A 17765-nucleotide genomic window follows, 5' to 3' on the forward strand; every position below is an offset into this window, starting at 1 on the left:
TTCTTTTTCTTTGCCATTCTTATATTATTATTATTCCATTCCTCCTCCATCCTCTTCCTCCTTTCCTCTAATATGTATTTAACCCTGTTTCTCCCAGTCCCTCCTCCCTTTCGTTCCCCTAATCTTTTTATTTATTTATTTTTTTATTTATTCTCTGACATACAGATTATAGATATACATTGACATAGTTATTCTTTTTCTGTGCCATTCTTATATTATTATTATTCCATTTGGAAGGTGATAATGTATAGTTTAAAATGCTTTGTTTACCATCCTTCGCGCCTGCTAAGACACCACCTTGTTTTCTCTTTCTTTTCTTTTCTCCCTCCCTTCGTTCTCTACTTCCTTCCTTCCTCCTCTCCATCCCCTTCTTCCTTACCTCTTCCCTACTCCTGCCCTTTTTCTTCTCCTTCCTACCTTCTCTCCTCTTTCTTTCTCTTCCTCCCTCCTCTTCTTTTTTCTCTCCCTTCCACCCACTTTCCCTTACCTCTTTCTTCTTCCCGTACCTCTCCTCCACACTTCTTCTTCCTCTCCTACTATCTCTCCTCCTCTTCCTCTCTCTTCTACCCTCCACTCCTTTCCTTTCCTTCGTCCCTCCATTCTCTACTTCCTTCCTTCCCTTCCTTCTTCCCTTCCTTTTTCTATTGTTATAGGTGTCTCTTTCAGATCCCAGTTCATGTTTTCTTGGGGATGGTATTTCCACACACCCAACTTTGTTTCATATCCCTTGCTTTTTTCTTTAGGATTCTACGGTCTGTCTTCCAGCTATCGTCCTGATTTGAATTCACAAATCTTGACCCTAATCGGTTGTCATTCTCTCTCCTCCTCCTCCTCTCCTCTTCTTCCAAAGGTTTTTCTCAACCATCGGCACCCGAATCAGTTTCCTGGCCATCCAAAGGTCTCCCCAGGCTTCGAGCCACCCAGAGTGCCACACGGCCGGCTCACCCCCACTCTCCGCCCGGCATCTCTGGCTGGACAAGAGGTCCCAACCACCCGTCCTCAAGTCCTTGGCACCCACCAGGCAGAAAGCTGGAAGCGACGTTAACCATGAGTGATTTTTGGCACAAGCTGGGCTGCTGCGTGGTGGAGAAAGCGCAGCCGGTGAGTTTTGCTTCCGGCCACTGTTGGCTTCCAGGGATGGGGCACGGAGGTGCCAGCTGGGGTTGGCGAGGTCTTCCCTTCCTCCCCTCACTGAATCTCCCCATGTTCCATCTTCCACAACAGCAGAGGAAAAGACGGCGGATCGACCGAAGCATGATAGGCGAGCCCATGAATTTCGTCCACCTCACGCACATCGGCTCTGGGGACATGGTGAACGAGGGCCTCCCCGCCGTGGTACGGATTTTGCTCCACTCGGCTTCCGGGGATGTTGCTGCGGCCTTCAAGATGAGAACAGGGAGAGTGGGGGGGGGTCCCCATTACACCCCGGGAGGCATATTTATAACCCCAGAGTTCAGACATGCTCCGAGCTCCCTTTGCCAAGAGGCCAGCTTTAATTGGCGCCCAAAATATTGGCGGCCGGATATTCTGCCCTTGCGGAATTTACTTTCCAATGGGCCGGGGGGCTCTTCGGAGCTGTACACCGGGGAGAGTACCGTACAGGTAGTCCTCGTCTTACGACCACAGTTGCTTTTGCTACTTCACTGGTGAAGTGAATTTTGCTTTTTCCTTTTGCAATTTTCCTCGCCACGGCTGTTAAGCGAATCAACGCGGTTTTGTTAAATGAGCCACAGGGTCGTCGTTCAGTGAATCTGGCTTCCCCGTTGACCTGGATTGTCGGAAGGCTGCAAAAGGGGATCACGGGGGAACCCCCCCACACACACAGCCCCGGGGGGATGCTGCACCCGTCATAAATACGAGTCAGCAGCGGCCAAGCAATTGAGGGCCGTGGGGGATGCCGCCAACGTGAAAAGCACTCCTAAGTTGCTTCTTTCAGCGCCCGTGGTTGACTTCGAACGGCCACCAAATAAGTCAAGGACTATATGTAATCAGAAACGCCCCAAAGGTAGAAAGCTAGCTGCTGAGATGGAAATGTTTTTTTCCCCCCTGAAGTGCTAGATTTCTAAGTGCAGGGAGGCCGGTTTCAAAGCTGTGAGGCATGGTAGAGATTGAGGAAGGGTCTTCATTCTCTCTGGCTTTTCTCTCCCCTCTTTTCTGCAGTCAGGAGCCGTCCAGGAAATGCGGTCCAAATGCGGGCGAGAAAGACCTTGGAGCAATTCCCACATTTTATAACCTTGTGCCGCCTCCTCCCCTCCCTGTAAGTGTTGCACGAATGGCAAAAAAAAAAAAAAAAAAACCTCGGTAACTGTTCAATGAGGACTAGCCACTTGATTTGCAACGGGGCCTCGTTCCCAGCCTGGGCCTGCAAAAGGTACCACCGAGGTTTACGTCAACCCGAAGTATGGGGAGAATTAAAAATAATAATATAACATTTTTTATCCAGTTAGTCTTGATGTGTTCATGTTTGAACTATATTTTTTACTTGTTTTATAACTTGCAAAAGTTATCAAGGGACGGTGTAAAAATTTAGTGCAATAAAATAATAAGTGATCGTTGACAGGAGCAGCGGGGGGCAGAAAGTTAAGATATTAGAGCCGAGGTGGCGCAGTGAGTAGAGTGCAGTACTGCAGGCCACTTCAGCTGACCGCTAGTTCAGCAGTTCAGCGGTTCAAATCTCACCGGCTCAAGGTTGACTCAGCCTTCCATCCTTCCGAGGTGGGTAAAATGAGGACCCGGATTGTTGTTGGGGGCGATATGCTGACTCTGTAAACCGCTTAGAGAGGGCTGAAGCGGTATATAAGTCTAACTATTGCTATTGCTATATTTTTAGGGATCCATTTTGATCCAACCCGGGAGATCTTTTAAATCCCCATTGTGCTTCGGGGCAGCTCCCTGTGAGGCTGGTCCAAATGTTGCTCTCTTCCCCTTTCATAATTGTACCTTACTGCCAACGCAGAGGGATAAAAGCTTTCATGTTTACCCCTCCTCTCTCTCTTTCTTGTCTTACAGGAGAATTAATTACAAAAATAACCTTCAGAGGGAAAAAAAGAAAAGAAAGAAACTCATCTCTGCCTCACTTGAATTTCCTGTCCGGTCTTGTCGAAATGGGTTGCCAAACTCAAAACCGTTGAGCGAAATAATCACCGCGTAACTTATCCTTTTTTTAAAAAAAAAACAAAAAAATATTGTCCATCACTCTGCACATGCCCAGGTGACTGGTGTCTTTTTCCTGGCACTGTTCGCTCGGCAGAACAGACACACACACACCTTGGCGAGGAGAGCGGGCACCATCTGGGCAACTTTGCAAAGAATAGTAGCTTCCTCAACCGGAATTGATCCGCCACACTTCCATGATAAGAAATAATCAATGCGTTTTTGGTTCCTTCGCAAACGGGGGAAAAAAACCATCAGACCGGATGAATTATTCATGGTGTTTTTGCCAAAGTTTCTCCACTGGATTTTATTCTTTAAGGACGTGTGTCCTGGCCACGAGGCGAGACATTTGGGGTGCCATGGATTATCCCTCCAAAGGGAGGATGGGAAATCTCATTCCGGACTCCTCACAGAAACCCCCAGGCCGAGGGTGCTAAAACAGGGTGGGCACCCTTCTTGCTGTCAGCCAGTGGGTGCCAATTCCAGGAAGCAGAGTTCAAATGCCAACAGCAGTTCGGTGCTTGTGATGTTGTTATTATTATTATCATCATCATCATTGTGGTTTGTCGTAGATTCTGGATTTGGCGTTCTTTGCCCACTTATCAAACCTATTTGCTGCCTATCTCGCCGTTCGGAGTGAGCATCTTTTATCCTTGCAAAACTTTCGGTCCTGAATCGACCTCCCCTCTGTTCTTTGCACAAAAAATGGAGATCCGGAGAAATCCACCCCCTCGCGAAGGTGGCGAAGGTGTCTCTGGGGTCCAGAGACAAGTTGAGGGCCTCCGTGGCTCAAACTCCCGCAAGGCAGGAGGAATTCGCTCTCAGCTCCCTTTCTTCGTGGATTGAAGCCTCCCACCCAAGAGCAACCGAGGACCGGGGCCAAAACTGCAACCAGGATCAACCAGATCTCCCTGCAAGCTTGTAAAACGGGGCTGGAGAGAATCTCACACGGAGACTGTGTGAGACCTGACCCTCATCCGAAAGTCCCTCCTCTGTTTGATCCTGGATTATGTGGTTCTTTCCTCCAGCCAGACCTGTGTTAAAAATGTGGAGGCCGCAGCGTGGAAATCCTGCTTCCAATACTTGTTTCCCAGGTTCGATTCTCCTGCGCTCCACGCTCAACGAGGGAGACCTGGTTTTTATAAACGAGGCACCCCGAGAGCCAAAACGAGACTTTTAGACGGTCCGGCCTGGAGGAGGAGAAAAATACATTTCAAATTCCAGGGTCAGCTTTTTCAGCATCCTGCACACTTGAGGTTGTTGTGGAAGGTTTCTCTGCCCGCTGTTGGATTTCTTCCTTCTCTTTCTGAAACTGGAGTTGCAGCCCACATGACGCCGTCCGGCTGAGCCTGGGAATCCCGAGTGGATGCTCACTGCAACAAAACCCACACAATCCTCTCTTCCGTTGTGTCTTCAGCTCCATCCAGTCGCCCCGTGCCCCAAATTAAGGGATTGCAGGATTGGGAAAAAGGGATTTTGTGTATGTGTGTTTCTTGTCTTCCTTGCAAGGTCAGCTCTGAAGAGAAAACCTTCAGCAGCCAATAAACTCTTCCCCCCCCCCTTATTTTCCCACCGGCGCGAGAACAACTAGGTGTAAAATTAAACGTCTCCATTTTTCTCCCCTTTGTTTCCCTGTGCCTGCTGACCGAGCGAAAGTTAGATTTCCAAGTAGAACAGCTGTTTGGCAACCAATTTTTTTTTCCTAATCTTTGGGGCTTTAGGATTGCAACGTCCAGCCTTCCTACATGTTGGCAGTGGATGAGGGGATCTGTAGTTTAACTTACCTGAAAAGCATCTTTCTTTCTTTTTTTCCCCCCACTCCAAACATTGATGGGTCTATGTTTCAAAAATACACGCACACACACATAAATAGAGCTTTGGGCATGTATATTATTATACACCCCCACCCCAATTCCCAGCTGGTCTGGGGTTAAAAGCGATTGCTTGGTGGGGAGGGGGGGAAAGAATAGCTGGGCTGTTCTGCTGTCTTTTTATTCGCCAGAAAAACCACCATCTTTTTTTGCAAACAAGAAAATGATCATGTTTGTATGTGTCTGAAGGGAGGAAGAAAATATATATTATTTGAATATAATGTTGCAATTGAGACAGTGAAATCTGGGGAGAAAGGCAGAGCTGTGTATTGTGCTGGCATGGTCTTCCTTTTAAGCAAAAAAAATAAAAAAATATCCACCCTGTTTTCTAGGTTAAATGCAACAGAAGAATTATGCAATCCATTTCTGGCATGTTTCTCCCTTGTTTGCACAGAGTGTGTTGTATGCTTGGAAAAGACAGAATTAAACGGCAAAGGAGAATCGTGATTTTTGGGTGTTTGTAGTGTCTTTGAGAGAGGCGTTTTGAACAAAAATTCAGACTATCCTTCCCTAAATTTGCTTCTTGGCCAGAGATGGGCCCAGGAGAACGTGCAAACACTAATGTGACTTTCCTTCCTAGCTATATAATTCAGAATTTATTCAGCTGCTTTTAAAAAGTACCAGCAAATTTAGGACTGAACAGGAGTTTCTTGTTCACTGGCTGTAATGTAATAAATGAAATTTGCAAGCGAGGGGGATGAACACCAGACAAAAGAGGAAAAGGCTTCAGGGTGAAATACATAGAATATATAACAGCTTATTTCTTTGAAGCAAAAAAAAAAGAGGCATCTTCAGGGACTGGATGAGGATAGGTCCTCCATGCAGGCCAGGAGGATGGGAAGTGTAGTCCCAACGGTCTCAAATGCCTCTTCGATCCAATGGAAGCAATTCGGCTGCAGGAATCAGCATTTTATGAAGTCTTTATAGCACAAGGGGGGAAAAAATATCTTTGGAAAATTCTTTGCCTGATAAGCTAAAACTCCTTTTTTTGTTTTGGGGAGAGAAAGAGAGGCGTCCTTCCAATTTCTTGAAAATAAACTCATTCGTTTTGTAAGAGATGGACGGGGGGGGGGGAAATTCGGGCAGGGGGTCTCGTGAATGGTATCGGCTTGATGTGGCCGCTGTCAGGCTGGTGCTCCCCTCCGGCATCTTTTGAAGCTGTGGTCAGTAGTCTCTCTTCGCGTGCTTATTTTTCAGCTGGAAACGTAAGAAAAGAGGTTAAGAAGAAAATCTGTTCCCACCAGCTTGGATAATGTAATTGATTAATTGAATGAGTTGGAAGGGGCCTTGGAAGTCTCCCACCTTGCCAACTTTAAGACCTGTGGACTTCAACTCCCAGAGTTCCTCAGCCAGCTAAGCTGGCTGAGGAACTCTGGGAGTTGAAGTCCACAAGTCTTAAAGTTGCCAATTTCTGGCTGAGGAACTCTGGGAGTTGAAGTCCACAAGTCTTAAAGTTGCCAATTTCTGGCTGAGGAACTCTGGGAGTTGAAGTCCACAAGTTTTAAAAGTTACCAAGGTTGGAGACCACTGTTCTAGTCCCAACCCCTGCTCAGGGGAGAAGGTTCAAACATTCTCATTTCTCTTTTTTTTATCTGTCTTTTATCTCCAAAGTTAATCTCGCTTGCACAAGTATTTTTTGACCCAGGAAAAATTGCACATCAAATACCGAATGAAGTGACTGAATTTTTTCCCCCCAAGTCTCAAGAGAGTTGGAGGGGGGAAATACTATTGCAAAGATTAGTGGGGAAAGAGCATCTATTCTCCCTCAAATGTCAACAAGGGTGTTTAAAATATATATATATATTCAGGCTTTTTGGTCTTGGCGGTGAAGGAAGACTCAACAAGGGAACCAAAAACGCTTCTTGAAGACGGATTGACAGGAGTGGACTCAACCTCTTCTCTTTAAGGTCTACTATTATCCTTTACAGACAGAAAAAAACCAATTTTATTTTTCTTGGAAAGGCAGAAGGGTATCCTGTAAGGATATTTTGCTCAGTTGGGGTGAGCCGGGGGTGTGTGTGTGAACCTGGCCTATGCAATTTGCCATCTGGGATTTATAAAATTGGGCACAGTTGGTTCACCCAGAAACCAAGAACAGAATAAAAAGGGAGATCTGGGGAAATGAGGGCAGATCTGAACTAAAGAGGAGAAAAGCCACTCTCGAGGGTGTCAGAAGGGCAGAAGGAAATGAAATATTCCGAAATTAATTCTCAGAGGGAAAGGAGGCCACCGACTGTACCACGTTTTGACTTTTGATTGTCGAGCGTAAAAAATTTCAGGGTAGCAAAAGATGGTTGCAACAGCACTTCTGGGACTTCATTAATTAATTGACAGTAGCAAGAGTTGGAAGGGACCTTGGAGGTCATCTAGTCCAACCCCCTGCTCCCGCAGGACACTATTTGAGAGAGGTCTTGGTTAGGTTAAATGATGGTTTGCTTCTTGATTACGATTCTGGATGAGGTCAAGGATGGGGTTAATTCAGGGACCAAGCTATCTGGATGGAGGAGAGGCGATTTCTGGGTCACGAAGCACAGGAGGAAAATCACCTTGTGGTGACCCATCCCACATCTGGATTTTAACTCTATCCCTTTATTCTGCTTTTGGGGAACTCATCGGGACTGGCTCCCCCCCCACCCCGGCCCCCGAGCCCTCCGCACCTTCTTCTGCTCGCTGGGGAAGGCCGCCTTCAGGCTGCGCCAGAGCGCCTTCAGCCCGCCGTTGACCTTCGCCCAGAAGCGCCGCCGCTTCTCATCCTGGTCCCGCTGGATGTCGCGCAGGGCGCAGAAGTGCATCTGGCCCAGGTCGCAGGAGGGGGCCAGCCGGTCGCACTGCCGCCGCCGGCGGTCGCAGCCGCAGACGGCGTAGCTGCAGACCAGCCGCTCGAAGCGCAGCAGGTCGTACTGCGCGGGATCCAGGCGCACGTCGGGCGCGGCGTAGGTGATGTCGCGCACGCGGGCCATGCTGCCCGCGGGGCAGTTGCAGTGCCAGGCGCTCCACTCCTGCCAGGCGTAGCGCGTGTCGCCCACGATCAGCACCGTCTCGCCGGGCGTGGAGCCCGACGGCGGGGTCCCCACGGGGGTCGCCTGCAGCCGCGGCATCTCCTTGCTGGCCGCCTCCGCCTCCGACGGGTTGAGGTAGCCGGCGGCCACCGTGGCCCTGGCAGCGGCGGGCAGCTTGGCCAGCAGCTCGGGGGGCGCCGAGACCAGCGCCCCTTCGTCCTCGGGGGGCTCCGCCAGCTCGGCCGCCCACAGCCAGCAGCCCAACAGCAGCAGTGCCAGCGGCCGCCCGGGGGCCATGGGCGTCCGGGGACCCTCAGTCCTCGCCGGGACGGGCTCTCGGGCCGCAGCGGAGGGGGCTCGCTAGGCAACCGGCCAGCGGAACAAAGGAGCGGCTGGAACGCGCGTGGGGAGGGGGCGCACGGACCCACGCCCACTCCTCTTCCTCGCCCGCTTGCTCCGTGGGCATCCTGGCTAAAGGCGGGCCAGGCGGGCCGGGGGCGTCCTTCCTAAGCCAGGGGCGGCTGGGGAGGGGAGACCCCCGCCCCTCCCTCGCCTTGAGACGCTTTTGGGGTCTCCGCGACCCCCGGGGCTGCGGGAGACCCCTAGCCCTCTCCCCCTGGTTATTGCTGCAGCCTCGCCCACCCCCAACCTCCTGGGACGTGCCAAAGGGTCTCCCTCGCCTGGGGAGACGAGGGGAGGGGGCTTCCCTCTGCATCTTGGGCTCCGAATTCACCATGCACCATGGGAAGGATAGGGACGCGGCCCCTTTTAAAAAGAAGAGCAAGACAGAAGGAAGTGCGGAGCGGGTGGGAGGGTTCCCCCAGAGGCCATCCAGCCGGTCTGACTCTCGTGGGGTGGAGGGCTTCAGGAGTTGCTGCTGGACTGATGTAGCCTGAAAGAGAGAAAAAAAAAAGGCAAGAGGTCGGAGAAGGTTGAAACATCATATCAAGAATGGGCAATTTATTTCCCTCCTGGAGGGAGGATGAAGGGGACGGAAGCTGCTGGACTCCAGCCTCCATCATCCCCAACCCAGGTGGCTGGACCTGATTGACGGGCCTCTGCAGCTTCCCCTGTCCATTGGCGGTTGAGCGACCCTTCCCATGAATTTAGGATTTTTTTCTCCCATAGCTGGGGTTTTTTTTTGCCCCCTCAAGAGAAGTCTCCATATTTCACAACATATCCCCAGAGCATGTGAAGAGGGCACTCTGGCTGACTCTTGCAAGGCGGGGAGTTTTGCACTCCAGGCAGTGGTCTTTTGAGAAGGGGAACAAACTGGACAGCCCCCCCCCAAAAAAAACCTAGATCGTACTCACTGCTGGACACAGGCCGGGATATGAATCTGTTGAAGGGGGATAATTCGGCCCAGATCATCCAAGCTATCTACGAACTTCACTTTCTGGCTGAATTTGGAGCTGCGGGAAAGAAGAAGAAAGAGGTGAAGTTTGTGTTGGCATTGCCAAGGTGGCACAGTGGTTAAATGCAGCACTGCAGGCTACTTCAGCTGACTGCAGTTCTGCAGTTCGGCTGTTCAAATCCCACCAGGCTCAGGGTTGACTCAGCCTTCCATCCTTCCGAGGTGGGTAAAATGAGGACCCGGATTGTTGTTGGGGGCAAATATGCTGACTCTGTAAACCGCTTAGAGAGGGCTGAAAGCCCTATGAAGCGGTATATAAGTCTAACTGCTATTGCTATTGCTATTGCCACCTTTGTGGCTGCGATACAACAGCCTATTTTTTTTCCAAATCAACCTTGGCATCCTTCTAACGGATAATGGGGTGCCCCTATAATAACCGCCTTGGCATCTTGCCCCCACCTGATAAACGGCTTGAAGACGGCCATCAAGGCTCTGATGTACCACGTGGGGTGAACGATGACCAAAGACTTCAAATTCTTCCGAAGCCTAAAAAAATAACACGGAAAGGGGACAGTGGAACTCCATGCCACAGGATCTGGGTATCCTGGGCTTCATCTCTCGGGGGGGGGGGGGAAATAACGGAGTAAAACTGGAGATACCATACTTTCTAAGGCGTCTCAACTGTGTGTGTGCGGTCCTGGGACAATCAAAATGTTTGTTTATTAAATGTATAGGCCTTACTGTTGGCACAGAATATCAGAATAACAGCCTGAATCGTTCAGCTTCACTGTGTCGGGGGCTCTGAGTCCCTAGGAGGAAAAGGCAGTGGGGGGGGGGGGGAATGTCAAGAGCCAAGGTGGCGCAGTGGTTAAATGCAGCACTGCAGGCTACTGCTAGATCAGCAGTTCAGCGGTTCAAATCTCACCGGCTCAGGGTTGACTCAGCCTTCCATCCTTCCGAGGTGGGTAAAATGAGGACCCGGATTGTTGTTGGGGGCAATATGCTGACTCTCTGTAAACCGCTTAGAGAGGGCTGAAAGGCCTATGAAGCGGTATATAAGTCTACTGCTATTGCTATTTGGAAAACAGAAATAATTTCTGCCGGTGTACAGAATGGTCCCCCCCCCCCCCCAATATTTCTATTCCTTTTGTTGTTTGAGACAGGCGCTCAAATGCCATTCAACGCCTTTGATGTCAAAGCAGCTGCAAAAACCACCCTCCCCTCCACATCTCTTAGGGAAAAGGGCGGCCTATAAATCCTAATAAAATACTAAAATACTAAAAAAAAAAAAAAAAAACTAAATGCTGCTGTTTAATGTCCCTGGGACACGGGGGGCATCTTTCAGCCCACACAGCCCAGCTTTGAAAATGCAATTTATGCCCAAACCCAGCTACGTTTCCCGGCTCCCGGTTTGTGCTGGGCTAAAACTCCCTTTCTGCATGAAAAGGCACGAAGGAAATCTAGTATTTGAAAAGCCGCCTTTAAAAAAGAAAAAAAGGCCATATCAGATTGAAGGCAATTCTGGAGGGAGAGAGAGGAAAGGGAAATATTATCAGGGTGGGGGAAATGGGCTTTAGGTTTAATTTGGAAGCTGCTCCCGGTGGCTCCCCATCTTACCGCCGGTCGATTGTCTGGTAACACTGCTTGATCCAGGCAAAAGATGGGAAGCGACTGCGGGAAGTGGCGCCATTCAGACACACCAGCATGTAACTCTCGGCTACCATCAGCTCCAGTGTTCCCATTATGTACCTGCAGGGAATGACAGAAAGAGTCCATTTCCTGTCTTTTAGCTTAAAAAAATCCACTTTAATCCTCTCCCACAGCACCAGAACAATCTGGATGGAAAGATAATAGCTGGAGAATGTACAATTTTCTCTTCTCTTCTCTCTTTCCTTCCTTCCCCCCTTTTCTTTCTTTCTCTTTTTTCTTTCTCCTCTCTTCTTTCTCTTCTTTCTCCTCTTTTCTTTCTTACTTTCCTTCCTTCCCACCTCTTTTTCTTTCTTTCTTTCTTTCTTTCACTTTTTCTCTTTTTTCTCTTTTTCTCTTTCTCTTTCTTACTTTCCTTCCTTCCCACATCTTTCTTTCTCTCTCTTTTTTTCTCTATTTCTCCTCTTCTTTTCTTCTTTCTTCCTTTCCTTCCTACCTCTTTCTTTCTCTTTCTCTTTTTCTCTCTTTTCTTTCTTACTTTCCTTCCTTCCCACCTCTCTCTCTCTTTTTCTTTCTTTCTCTCTTTTTCTCTTTTCTCTTTCTTACTTTCCCTCCTTCCCACATCTTTCTTTCCCCCTCTCTCTTTTTCTTTCTCCTCTTTTCTTTCTTACTTTCCTTCCCACCTCTTTTTCTTTCTTTCTTTCTTTCTTTCTTTCTCTTTTTCTCTTTTTCCCTTTTCTCTTTCTTACTTTCCTTCCTTCCCACATCTTTCTTTCTCTATTTTTTTCTCTATTTCTCCTCTTCTCTTCTTTCTTCCTTTCCTTCCTACCACTTTCTTTCTCTTTCTCTTTTTCTCTTTCTCTTTTCTTTCTTACTTTCCTTCCTTCCCACCTCTCTCTCTTTTTTCTTTCTCTCTTTCTCTCTTTTCTCTTTTTTACTTTCCCTCCTTCCCACATCTTTCTCTCTCTTTTTCTCTTTCTCCTCTTTTCTTTCTTATTTTCCTTCCTTCCCACCTCTCTCTCTCTCTCTCTCTCTTTCTTTCTTTCTTTCTTTCTTTCTTTCTTTCTCTTTTTCTCTTTCTCTTTTCTCTTTCTTACTTTCCTTCCTTCCCACATCTATCTTTCTCTTTCTCTTTTCTCTTTCTCCTCCTCTAATTTCTTCCTTTCCTTCCGTCCCACCCTCTTTCTTTCTCTCTTTGTCTCTCTCCTTTTTTTCTTTTTGCCTTTCTTCCTTGTGTATAAAGCAACAGACAGGATCTGCCCCAATTTCCTCTCCGAGGTTCCGTGCGTGGAGAGGAGACAATCACATGGCAGAGGCAGCTGGCACACAAACATCCCCCCCCCTCCAAAGGAGAAGTGTTTGCACACAAATCGGGCATTGCCCCGTGGCAGAGCCAGAGCACGCTGTGACTTGCCTGCTCAGCTGGAAAACCAGCCCTGTTTCCAGAGAATCAGCCTGAAAGATTATTTCCCTAATTTCACTTCGCTTTCCACTCATCCGAGGGCTAACTAGCCACATTTAAAACAATGAGGATGCCTGGTTCCTTTTCCCCTTGTCTCCCCGTAGAGGGACAGGTGGGCGTTACCTGAACAGGTGCTCCATGATGTAGGGATAATTGGGGATGCTGCTTTCTGGTAAGTAACAAGAAGCAAAGACGAGAACCGCATTCAGACCTTCGCCGCAATAGCCTGGGGAAAGAAAAGAGGGCAGGGATGAGGCCACCATGTAGCCGTGCTCGGGGTGTGTGTGTGAGAGCCCCCTTCCCCATTTAACAAACCAGGAACCATCCTCTTTTAATGAGCCCATAATCCTTTGCATCGGGGTGGAGTCTCGGCAGCTGAACGGAGCTGTGTATTTACTGGCCAGATGCCTCTCCTGTTGCCAGTGCAGAGTTCTATTCCGCAGATACATTCTCATGGAGCTCAGAGAGAGAGAGAAATATCAGCCTCTGGGATCTAGGATTGAACTCGCAGAACTCCTGAGGGTGAGGCGAAGGGTTCCACCCCCCCTCAATTTAACAAACCAGGAATGGTGGTTCCGAAGTTGAGTCGCCTTCGTCCCACCCAGCTTACCCCCGTGGGAGATCACCCGCGTGTAGGGCTCGATGGCGCTCAGATCCACTTTGCGCTCGTGCTCGTCCCCCAGGAAGATCCGCCAGACCCGTCCGTCGGGGCCCTTCGTGTCCACCACGCGGCCGGAGCAGAATTTCTCGGGCAGGTTGGCCTCCACTCGCCTGGCCCGCGGGAGGTCGTCTGGGAATGACGGGGGGAAAGCGGGCATTCAAACCCTGGCGGAATTAAAAACCAGGAAGAGAGAGACCCAGTCTCTCCGCCGGAGGGGCACCCAGTCCCTGCTCCCCCCTCGAGACTCGAACTCGGCACCCTCACCTTCCCACTCGAATTCGTGCCCGCTCTCCGGGCCTTCTTGGAACTCGCTTTCCGACGGCGTCTCCAGCTCGTCCAGGTTGATGTCCAAGCTGCCGTCCGGGGTGCTTTCGGGGAGCTCCCCGGATTTGACTGACTCCTCGCTGAGGTCGGGAGCCTGGAGACGCTTCCTCATGTGTCTCCGGCCGGAGAGCTGCAAGGTGTTGGAGGCGACTGCAGAAGAAGGAACGGGCTGTAAGGCAATCTCTCGCCATGAGGGGTTTAGGGGTAGACTGCCTTGAGCAATGGAGGCTCCACGGGGAAAAAAGAACAATGCCAAAAGGGCAGTATTTTTTTCCTGAACCTTACCCGGGCTCAGTTCTGAACTGGAAGGTTCTAGATCTTCCTCCGAGGTATCCTCTGGCAGAGGCCTTCGAGATCAAAAAGAGAAGAACCTGGATGTTTTTTGGAACTGAAACAAAACCTTGAGGAAGAAATCTTAAAAAAGAATTCGATTAGGACTTTATAGCTCTAGAAAGCCCCTTAGCCCTGAAGCCGTAAAAAAAATTATCTAAATAAATAAAATACATCCAGCTGTGCAGACAATTCAATCTACCGAGGGGGGTTATAAGGACTCTTGGGCTGGACTAGAAGACCTCTAAGGTCCTTTCCAGCGCTGGGATTCTACAGGCCTGCTGGAAACCCTCTCATAATTTTTTTTTCATTATAGACTGTTTTGCAGCCTCAGATATCCGGTTTTATTTATCGAGGATGGGGATGTGGGGGGGGGGAGAACAGCAGGGATTGGAAAAGAAAAAAAAAATGAGACGCCTGCCTGAATCCTCCTTTTTTTTTTTGGTAGACTGCTCTTGAAGATGGAGTCCCCCCTTACCGTGGGAATCCGTCGTCCTGCCATTCCTCTCCCAGTTCCATGTCTCGGATGTTCTCAGACGCGTCTTTTTTAGGCCTGCGGAAGCGAGAATGCGAAGGGATTTTCCCACCTGCCCTGTCAGCAACGCAGGCTACAATCCAACCGGTACAGATAGCCTAAAATAGGCAGGTTGGTTTTTTTTCTGCTCACTTTGAAGGTTGGCAAACTCCGCCTGTTGGGTTAACTCCTGGCTCGTGTCTGGGGTGGGGACCCCCCCCAAGAAGGGATTAAAAGTGCTTTAGGGAATGCCTTTGTAGGCTGGAGGGGTTCCTAAAGGCCATTTAGTCCCTCCCTTGCTCAGTGCAGGGAAAACATTGTTGGTTTTTATTTGCTAAGGACCATTAGGCTGCTCCTTATGGGCAGGAACCCTGATAATTTTACTATCTTAATTATATATTTATTAATCTATGCTATACAATAAAGGCTACGCTACTTTTTTTTCTGCAAATATATAAATATATACGTAGCCCAGGGAAGAAGAACCTACAATTACCGGTTGAATTGGGCCTGGGAAGTGGAAGGCTGGTTAAGTCCTGGCTCATGTCTGGGGTGGGGACCCCCCCCAAGAAGGGATTAAAAGTGCTTTAGGGAATGCCTTTGTAGGTTGGAGGAGGGGTTCCTGAAGGCCATTTAGTCCCCCCCTTGCTACCAGTGCAGGGAAAACATTCCCCCAACCTTCTCATTCCTGCTTGAGGAGGAGCGGGGGTGGGGTGGGGGTTGGACTAGAAGACCTCCAAGGTCCCTTCCAGCTCAAAATATATGTGGTTCTCTTCCCCCCCACACTTTCTGGCTAAGCTAATACTTAAGATGGTTCCTGGCACACCCAGGAAAACAACAAATCTACTCCTCCCTTGATGTTTTAAATATACAAAACCAGCAAAGCGCCTGAGAGGTTTTGTTTAATTCAGAGGTCACCCAAGTTGGGTCCCTTTAAGACGCGGCGGGACTTCAACTCCCAGAATTCTTGGCTGGGGAATTCTGGGAGTTGAAGTCCCGTGCGCCTCTTTAAAGGGACCCAACTTTGCAAAACTCCTGGTTTGGCGCCCACCTGCGATCCAGACATTTGCCTTCCCAAGGAATTCCCCAAGCAGGACCCTGGCATCTGCGGCCATCTCTCCCAGCCAGTCCAGCCCACTGGCACACAGGTAGACTGCTCCTAAACCTGGAGGTTCTATCCTTTGCTTATAAGCGGCTGGTTATTCCGGGCACCCGAAAAAGGGTGATTAAACTTTGAGACGCAGCTGGGGGAAATCCTGCCAGGGCAGATCAAATATGTGTCGCCGGGTGCCCTGAAACCTGTAATTCGTGTGCGAGGGAGGAAGCACGGATGTAATCCACCGTCTGTCCGAAGGGCGTTGCGGAGAGGAAAACGCCCCCCCTCCCCTTAATCCAGAGGGGAAAATCCACTTGAAGGGAGAGAAATAACCTAACTTGGGGCAGGTTTGAAGGAAGGGAAAGAAATGGAGAGAGAGAAATGTGGGTTTTTCTTCTCTTTTCTCAAAATGTGTAGAACCTCCAGCTTCAGCTGCAGTTGACCTTCAAAAGGCGAGAAGGAAATTTTTTTTTGACCTGGGGGCATTGAACAGCTGGAAATTGGGGCTTTGGCCAGCTGGAAAAGGGGAGAAAAAAAAATAACGAGGGGAAGTGAATTGGACCACTGCAGTAGACATAAAATCCAGATCTCTTTAAGTTTGCATTCACATGATGCTAGTCCATTTGAAGGAGGAAGTCCAGAGAGGCCTCCGGTGTTGTCCGTGACTCAAGGAGAACCCAGGGGTAAACAGGATGGCCAGAAGGCCCGAAGGGTTGAAATTAAAACCCGGGGATAATTTTGCCCGTAGGCAGCTATGATGCCCAGTCGTTAAGTTAATGAACTTGGTTGAGAAAGGTTGCGATCGTGGCTCCCACCTGCAGAAGGGGAAGCCAACTTCCTCCAGCTCAAAACTCAAGTTTCTGAATCTCAGTGTTGCCAATCAGAAGATAGGCAGAACCTGGTTACCACCGAACTACAATTCCCACCAACATCCCAAGGGTCGGGGGTCCCCTCGCGGCCAGGCGCCAGCTCAGAGAGGAACCACAACGTTGGTTTGAGAATGGGACTTCCTCCAGAGCCCTCCACCCCTTTGGTAAGGACTCACCTTTCTTGGGGAAGGGTCCTCTTGCCATCTCCCACGAAGGAACCCATTGGAGGGAGGGGAGATTAGCCCGGCCAGGTACACTCTCAATCTCCCCTGCTTGTGATGGGACACCGCAAACTCGCACTGAAGCCCTGGAGGTGTGGACAGGGGAGTGGAAGCCGGGCGAGACGCACACCCCAAACTGGTTTTTCTGCTTGCAGAAGGTTGGCGGATGGAGGCTGGGTCCTAACGCCGAGGCACAGCACCTGGCAGATCTGGGGATGATGGGAATCGCAGAAGAGGGCAGCCTTGTGGGGAGGTGGGCCCAGTGGCTATTTGAGTGCCGACATTGGTAGCCAAGTTAGCTGACGGATGTTGAGCAAGAAAAGCCCAACCACGCTAACTTTTAAGACTCCTGGACTTCAGCTCCCAGAATTCCCCCACAAAACCTGGCTGGGGGATTCTGGGAGTTGAAGTCCACGAGCCTTAAAGCAGCCACGTTTGCACATCCCTGGTATGGAGTTTGCTGGTTATGCAAGCATTGTCTTGATACACAATCTTTGTGCTGTTGTTGGTTTTATAAGGACCATTAGGCTGCTCCTAATGGGCAGGAACCCTGATAATTTTACTATCTTAATTATATATTTATTGATCTATACAATAAAGGCTATGCTACTTTTTTTCTGCAAATATATAAATATATACGTAGCCCAGGGAAGAAAAACCTACAATTACCGGTTGAATTGGGCCTGGGAAAGTGTCCTTCCTTTCAAACGGGGGTGGGAGGGGGGGAACCAACAGTGAAGAAGAGCATCCAGCTCCAGTGGCACTCTACCTTTGGCAAACAGGAGCAAGAGGGTCCCAGCAACCACGAATCCCCTCCCTCCAAGTGGTTTGCATATCTAAAAATGCCTTTTGTTTTTATTTTTCAGCACAAGATGAAGGCCTCCACTCACCTGTCCCAGGTGGGCCAAAAATGAAGGCTGGAGTGCAGAGGGCCAGGGGTGGAAGTGAGGGGCTTTGGGTCTCCAAGAGCCCCCCCCCATGTTAGGGACCCCTCAGGAGCTACCTTAATAAAGCAATGTATTTGGGGAAACCCCTCCTGGATGGATCGTAAAACCTGCGCGAGTATAAAAACGGGCCCCTTCACACATTCGTAGGAAAATGTTTTAAGGAAGAGGAGACGAGGGTTTTTATTCACGACTGAGGAATTAGCCCAAGTCTCGGGGTACCGAAGGGCTCCCCAAATTTGGAAGACTTGGGGACTTCAACGCCCGGAAATTCCGCAGCCATCCAGACCCACATTCCCTGCCTCCCCCACCCCCCACTT

At 49.5% G+C, this 17765-nt stretch overlaps 3 protein-coding genes across 4 annotated transcripts; 1 reads left to right on the plus strand and 2 right to left on the minus strand.

The window, feature by feature from the left end:
- Nucleotides 1-792: 792 nt before the first annotated feature.
- Nucleotides 793-5471, plus strand: CDC42SE1 (CDC42 small effector 1). Its single transcript, XM_014063136.2, has 4 exons — nucleotides 793-1101; nucleotides 1225-1335; nucleotides 2161-2257; nucleotides 3010-5471. The coding sequence occupies exons 1-3, from the start codon at nucleotides 1048-1050 to the stop codon at nucleotides 2230-2232; spliced, it is 237 nt and encodes a 78-aa protein (XP_013918611.1). The 5' UTR covers nucleotides 793-1047; the 3' UTR covers nucleotides 2233-2257; nucleotides 3010-5471.
- A 203-nt stretch (nucleotides 5472-5674) lies between these two features.
- Nucleotides 5675-8640, minus strand: CUNH1orf56 (chromosome unknown C1orf56 homolog). Its single transcript, XM_087705011.1, has 2 exons — nucleotides 7682-8640; nucleotides 5675-6221 (listed from the first exon to the last, which is right to left on the minus strand). The coding sequence occupies exons 1-2, from the start codon at nucleotides 8318-8320 to the stop codon at nucleotides 6189-6191; spliced, it is 672 nt and encodes a 223-aa protein (XP_087561137.1). The 5' UTR covers nucleotides 8321-8640; the 3' UTR covers nucleotides 5675-6188.
- Nucleotides 8641-8733: 93 nt separating this feature from the next.
- On the minus strand, nucleotides 8734-16674 carry BNIPL (BCL2 interacting protein like). 2 transcript variants are annotated; one of them, XM_014063138.2, is made up of 10 exons: nucleotides 16457-16673; nucleotides 14280-14354; nucleotides 13757-13818; nucleotides 13412-13621; nucleotides 13097-13276; nucleotides 12610-12712; nucleotides 10995-11126; nucleotides 9837-9923; nucleotides 9337-9435; nucleotides 8734-8915 (listed from the first exon to the last, which is right to left on the minus strand). In XM_014063138.2, the coding sequence occupies exons 1-10, from the start codon at nucleotides 16501-16503 to the stop codon at nucleotides 8888-8890; spliced, it is 1023 nt and encodes a 340-aa protein (XP_013918613.2). In that variant the 5' UTR covers nucleotides 16504-16673; the 3' UTR covers nucleotides 8734-8887. The 2 variants fall into 2 exon arrangements, with proteins under 2 accessions (XP_013918613.2, XP_087561136.1); XM_087705010.1 differs by lacking the exon at nucleotides 8734-8915 and adding an exon at nucleotides 8928-9238 and having other exon boundaries at nucleotides 16457-16674.
- Between the last annotated feature and the right edge of the window lie 1091 nt (nucleotides 16675-17765).

This window comes from Thamnophis sirtalis, unplaced genomic scaffold (genome assembly GCF_051295495.1).
Source record: "Thamnophis sirtalis isolate CommonGarterSnake01/CBP01778 unplaced genomic scaffold, rThaSir2_p1.2 scaffold_2, whole genome shotgun sequence".
Classification (NCBI taxonomy): domain Eukaryota; kingdom Metazoa; phylum Chordata; class Lepidosauria; order Squamata; family Natricidae; genus Thamnophis; species Thamnophis sirtalis.